General features: G+C 51.2%; 1 protein-coding gene across 1 annotated transcript in view; it reads right to left on the bottom strand.

The window, feature by feature from the left end:
• GLTP (glycolipid transfer protein) overlaps positions 1 to 5,203 on the bottom strand; it is a 20,960-nt gene extending 15,757 nt beyond the window's left edge. Inside the window, exon 1 of the mRNA XM_012660435.1 lies at positions 4,965 to 5,203. Within this exon, the coding sequence (XP_012515889.1) occupies positions 4,965 to 5,067 (103 nt within the window). The 5' untranslated portion in view covers positions 5,068 to 5,203. The remainder of the gene's footprint in view (positions 1 to 4,964) is intronic.
• Positions 5,204 to 6,650: the final 1,447 nt, after the last annotated feature.

Here is a 6,650-nt window from a genome sequence, read left to right as displayed (position 1 = left end):
TGTGCCTGTAGTCCCAGCTACTCGGGAGGCTGAGGCAGGAGGATTGCTTGAGCTTAGGAGTTTGGGGTTACAGTGAGCTATGATGACACCACTGCACTCTAGCCCAGGGTGACAGAGCGAGACCCTGTATCAAAAAACAACATTACCTTCAGCTCCTCCACCTCTGGTTTCTCCCTAAACAGTGAGAGCAAACAGGCGTCATCTCATGCACAAACTCCAACTGACCTGGAGGGTTTGTGTTAAGATGGAGGCTGCATCTAGTCTCAAGATGGAAAACAGTATCGTGATTGATTAATAATGTCTGCCACAGGTACAGGATATGAAATGGGTTATGTATTTTAGTTTAGTCATGTATTTTAATTTGGAAAGTGACAGAAAGGCAAAGGATCTTCAGCAAGAACTCAGAAGAATGGAAATGGAACTAAAAGCATTCATTCAGCACATATTACTAGCTCACCAAGTGCTGGCACTAAAACAACTCAAAGTCACAGAATGCAATAAGTTCCATGGGAGTTCAAGGGAGTCAGGAAAGACTTTCTGGATAAGGTGACCACTAAGCTGATTCCTTAAGGATAAATGGAACCCAGCTAGGCAAATGGAAGGTGAAAAAGGAGGAAAAGGAAGGCAAAGGGGGCTGGAAAATGGAGTGATCCACCAGGCAGAGGGACTGCCATGGGTAAAGCTCTGGAGGCAAGTGATGGCATGGTGCCATGTGTGCGGCTGCAAGCCATTTAGAAAGGCTACAGCACAGATTTCAAGGTGGGGTAATAGGGAGCTACTGAGGCTTCTAGGCAAGGAGTGGCAAGACTAAATGACATCTAAGTGTCCCCACCCCTGCCCTCCAATTGTTTTTTTTTATTTTCCCCCTGCCATGCTCAGCCAGGACGTCCAGTTGTGAATGCTCTAGAATAGCTGCAAAAATGACCTAAAAAACAAGAGAGCAGGCCTCACAGAAGTGAGTCTTGCAAACTGATCATTCAGGTGAGATCCAATTACTGGGTCATGGTAAGAGAAAGAAGATGGACAGAGGGCCAGCCTCTAAGTGAATGTGGTAAAACCTGTACCACTCAAGAGATTCCAATTGGAGATACAAAGGAGGGGCAAGTCCGAGACGTGGATGCTCTAAACCTGGCAGGCAGGAGGCCGACTTGCAGCCCACGCCCACTGAAGCAGAATGACACCACCTTCACCAAGCCCAACCCATTCTGTCACAAACCACACCCAACAAGGTTTAAGAAACGTGGTTCCCAGCACCAATAAGAGAGTGGGAAAAAATAAATAAGTGAATGTGGTTACTCTGATAGGTTAAAAGCATTCATGCTCTTCAATCCAGCAATTTCACTTCTAAAAATGAGAAATAACCAAAGAAGTGTGCACAGAAAAACATACATAAGGATGCTCACTGCAGCACTGTTTACTGGAACAAAAGATAAGCAGTAAGGCGAATGTCTAACAGTAGGGGATGAGTTAAATAAACTCTGGCCACAGTGAAACAACAGAATCCCAAGCAGCTATAAACAATGATGACTAACACAAAAAGATGACCATGCTGTATACTGTTAGATAGAAAAGCGGGTTATACTTTTTTTAAAAAAAAAAAAGACAGATGTAAATGCGTCTGGAAGGAAAACACTCTGAAATGTCAGCAGAGATTCTTTCTTCAAAATCCTACTATGGAAGGTTGTGAGAGGATTAAGTGGATTAATTTACATAGAGTACTTGGCACATAGTAAGTGCTCAATAAATGACAGGGAGATTTTTTATATAGCATTTGTTTTTGCTCAGTTTTCCTTCAATCAACGGATCTTCTTTGCAGAATTTTTTTTTTTTTTTTTTTTTTGAGACAGAGTCTCACTGTGTTGCCCGGACTAGAGTGCCGTGGCATCATCCTAGCTCACAGCAACCTCAAACTCCTGGGCTCAAGCGATCCTTCTGCCTCAGCCTCCCGAGTAGCTGGGACTACAGGCATGTGCCACCATGCCTGGCTAATTTTTTCTATGTATTTTTAGTTGTCCGATTAATTTCTTTGTATTTTTAGTAGAGACGGGGTCTCGCTCTTGGTCAGGCTGGTTTCGAACTCCTGAGCTCAAACAATTCGCCCGCCTCGGCCTCCCAGAGAGCTAGGATTACAGGCGTGAGCCACCGCGCCCGGCCCAGAATTAAATACTTTTTAAAACCACAGCTTTCAGCTCTTTGCCATATTTTTATCTACAGCAATGGTTCTCACCCAGAGGTGATTTTGCGTCTCTGGAGATAGTTGTGGTTGTCACAACTTGGGGAGAGGCGGGTGCTACTGGCTCTACTAGGTAGCAGCCAGGGATGCTGCTAAACATCTTATCATGCACGGGACAGCCCCCCCACCACAAAGAATGATCTGGCCCCAAATGTTGGCAGTGCCATGGTGAAAAAACCCTGATTTGGAGGAAACTGTCATTGCAATGCCTTTCAGACTCCTTGCATCTGTCACCCCAGATCTGCTCCACAAAGCCTACCCAGGATCATCCGGGTGACCAGACACTCCCAAGGTATAGACAGAACCTCTAAGTTAGAGCTGACAGCGGATCCTGATCACCCACTGAGTCCTGGGAAAAAGTCACTGGTGGAAGACTCCTCCTAAAGCTTGCGTCTTAAACCCTCAGGAGAAATTCTCTTCCTAGAAGAGCATAATGGTTGAAAAGGGATTATCACCTTTTTTTTTTTTTTTTTTAGCCTGCTAAGAATTATCCTCTTTGGTGAACAGTAAACAGCTCTGATGGGCAGAGAACCCTGTGGTAGTTAACCCTTTCTGGGCCAACCCACTGAGGCTTCTGTATAAATGGTGCTTCTGTCAACAGATGTGACACCCCACAGCACAGGGACCTCAGCAAAGACAAAGGTCCTTTGAGACCAGAGAAAGGGAGGAGGACATGCTCTTTGGCCCTGGCACCAGGTTACTGCTGGCTCCAGCTTGCCACCTCCCTTTTTCCTCTAAAAGCAGCCAGATGATCGCACTGAATGACGGTGTCCCCAGATGCAGAAGTGACACGCAACCTTGCTGAAGATAAGGGAAGAAAAGGCCACAGAACTTAACCGGCGTTTCTCCACCTCGGCACCACTGATGTTAGGGCTGATCGTTCTTTGCTGTGGGGGGCTGTCCTGTGCGTGATAGGATGGAAAGTAGGACAGGATACGTGCAAGGTCTCTAGGCATTGCCAGATGCCCCCTAAGGGGCCAAAATTGCCTCACTTGAGAACCACTGGCTTAAACAGATTCTGAATCCCTGTCCAGGGCAAGCTGGATCTGACTGGCAAATATTCATGGAACCAAAGAGGAAAGAAACAAAACAAAACTGTCCCAAAATTAAATAATTCCTCAATGCTAACTCCAGTTAGCTCCCTACTTGGAGAGTGAGCATATTCTCTAGACTGTGATACTGATGATAAGAAGTCTTATGCATTTAACAGCATTGACTGAGCACCTACTATGTGCCAGGCACTGTTCTGGGCATTGGGGATACAGCAGTGGAGTAAAAGACCACACCCCTGCTCTCAGGTTGTTTACCCAGGTCTGAGAAGGATACAACCCAGGCAATTGCTCTCACTCAAACACTGATGAATTACCTGCCACAGGAAGGAACTCAAACTGGATTCAGGAACAAAAAGCGCTGCTCCACCCGCAGCAAGACCTATTTGACACTTAGGGCCTCTGTCCTTTACACACACTGCCTTACCTACTCCTCATTGCTAGCCTAGGAGATCAGCATCCCCACTTCACAGATGGGGACATTGAGGTTCAAGAGATAGAGAAGGAGAACTGCAGACTCCACATTAACTACCACCACCCCAAAGCACTGTGGGAAATACCGCCCCCAACAAGCCCTGATCGCCCACTAGAGGTAAATGGAGTGACTACTCTGGGTGCCAAATCTCTTCGGTCCAATTCAGTCCTAAGGTTTCCGGTTTGTGGGTTGCAGCTGGACTCTGCCCTAGGGGCCGGTGTCTTCCTGCAAGGCCACCTAGTAAACCACCAGGGCAGGGCAGAGCCGACTCGGAAGAGAAGAAAGCAGAGGCTCAGGTTGCACCCTTTACCTGGGACCCGAAAGGCAAAGGGAAGGGGCAGATGGTGTTGGCTTCCATTTCCCACTTTCCACCCAGGGCCTAGGCTGAGCTGGGCTGGACCAGGGGAGGGGGGCCACGAGGTGGGGAGGAAATAGGGTCTGAAACTGGGCTCCCTTCCCAATACTCCCGGGAACTTCTTCGACATGACATAAGGGGGAGGGGTCTTGCTCTTTCAGAGCCCAAACTGAGGGAGGGATTCATGCCAAGCACCCTGTGTCTGATGTCACTCCACAAAGCAGCTGCCCCGACCCGGACCCCTGTCCTAAATGGAGAAAAAACTTCAGGTGGCTTCTCCTAGAAAGGGAAATTTCGCAACTCCGTCTTCAAAATCCCCTCCTTGCCTCGCCCCTTCAGGCTTCCTACCCTTGCAGGGGAGGTGGGGAGTCCTGATCTGGAACGTGGGAACTCTGAGGGAAGAGGGTTCATAGGTCCCACGAGGGAGAGGCTCGGGGAGTTTAAGGAAAGAAGAGTGTCAATGAAATGGGAGGATGCATTTTATGGTTTTTTGGGGCGGGGGGAGTTGAAGACCATTCTGAAAGGGAAGAAGGGAACGATGAGTCAGGCTAAGGATGAAGGACTTTGGGGGAGAAGGGGAGAGGGATGATTGGGGATTGGGGCAGCAGGAGGGAGTGGAGGATTTGGGGGCATCTGAGGAATATGGAGATGTGAGGTGTCTGGGATGTGTGGGAAGAGACGGAGGAGCTGACATGTTCAGGGTAAAGGGGATCTTGGGGGCCTGGGAAACTAGGACCTGGGTGCCTAGGGGAGAGATGATTTGGGGATGCTCTGGAGAAGAAGGATTCAGGTGTGTCTGGAAGCGCCCTGGGGCAGGGCTGCAGACCAGCTCCCCCCTTCATCCCGGCTCACCGAAGAAGGGCGGCAGGTGGGACACCGCCTCGAGGAAGGGTCCGGTCTCGATCTGCTTGTCCGCTGGCAGCGGCTTCAGCAGGTGCTCCGCCAGCAGCGCCATTTCGGGGTCGAGGCCCGCGGTAATGCCCCAGCCCGCTCCGCGGGCGTCCACGCCGCCCCCCGGGCCGCCGCCGTCACCGCCGGGGCCGTCACTGCCTCCTTCCGCAGACTCTGGGGAAGCCAGCGTCGCCACTTCCGCCAGCGCTGCGCCCGCGTAGCCGAGCGCTCAGCGCCGCCCTCCGGCGAGGCGCCTAAGCTGCTCCCCGCGCCGCCCCGCCTCCGCCCGCAGGAGCCCAATCCGAGCCCGCCGCCGCTCCTGTCTGCCCAATCCGCGCCGGCTGCCGTGGGCCTCCGCGCCGCCATTGGCCGGGGGGCGGGGCGGAGAAGAAACGCGCGGTCTGGTGGGTGCCGATCCGCCCCGGTGAGCCGCTCCCAGGTGAGCGTTCCCCGGGTGTGCCTCCCACCGCCCCCGGCTTGGCCCCCCAACCCGGGCGGGCCAGTTTCCGCCCGGTCCTCGCCTGATGGGGCCGTTGAGCTTCCCAGATCACAGCTCACGGCCAACCCACCAGCCCAGGTTACAGCCCAGCAGAGCCCGCGCTCCTCAGGACCCCTGTCTCGTCCAAAACGGGGCCTGTCCTCCCAAAGCCCCAAGTGGCGGGGCGCGGTGGCTCACGCCTGTAATCCTAGCTCTCTGGGAGGCCGAGGCGGGCGGATTGTTTGAGCTCAGGAGTTCGAAACCAGCCTGAGCAAGAGCGAGACCCCGTCTCTACTAAAAATACAAAGAAATTAATTGGACAGCTAAAAATATATATAGAAAAAATTAGCCGGGCATGGTGGCGCATGCCTGTAGTCCCAGCTACTCGGGAGGCTGAGGCAGGAGGATCGCTTGAGCCCAGGAGTTTGAGGTTGCTGTGAGCTAGGCTGATGCCACGGCACTCTAGCCGGGGCAACGCAGTGAGACTCTGTCTCAAAAAAAAAAAACAAAAACAAAACCAAAAAGCCCCAAGTGACCTACTGGACACTGCCCAGGTCACGGTGCACTTTAGCTACAACCAACGGGGACGCTTCTTCGTTGCCTCATTCTTCGCCTTCAATGACTTATACCTGTTGAACACTGCTTAAGTCACAAGCTAACTCAGCCACTGCCCGGCTCGACTCCTGCTCCTGCTCCCCAAAATCCAGGATCCAGTCTGACCTCAGCAGTCTGATGTAACCCACTGGAGCCAGCCCAGTTTATATTAATAATCCAATTCGACCAGCACCTGACCGGGCGCTTGTTTCCCAAACCTAACCTCACCCCAACAACCCAGGGTATATGATTCTCACAACCTGAATTTCAATTCTTCTCAGCCACAACCTACCTCCATGCTCATGTCCTAAAACCCAGTGACCAGCATATCCAAAAACCGAACACACCATTGTGGAGAGCCGCTTATTCATTCCAAAATAAATATGTGTTGTAACCCTACTATGTGCCATGCCCTGTGCTAGGCATTGAGGATAAAGTAATGAACAGTACAGCAAGATCCCTGCCCTCGCAGAGCTGCTATTCGAGTGGGGACACAATACAATGCGATACACAAAGTGCTAAGACAATTTCAGACACTGGTGAGGATAAGTGAAGAAAACAAAAACAGTATGGTG

This window comes from Propithecus coquereli, unplaced genomic scaffold, assembly GCF_000956105.1.
Source record: "Propithecus coquereli isolate 6110/MARCELLA unplaced genomic scaffold, Pcoq_1.0 Scaffold665, whole genome shotgun sequence".
NCBI classification, from domain to species: Eukaryota; Metazoa; Chordata; class Mammalia; order Primates; family Indriidae; genus Propithecus; species Propithecus coquereli.
This window is presented reverse-complemented; position numbering and strand designations above follow the sequence as displayed.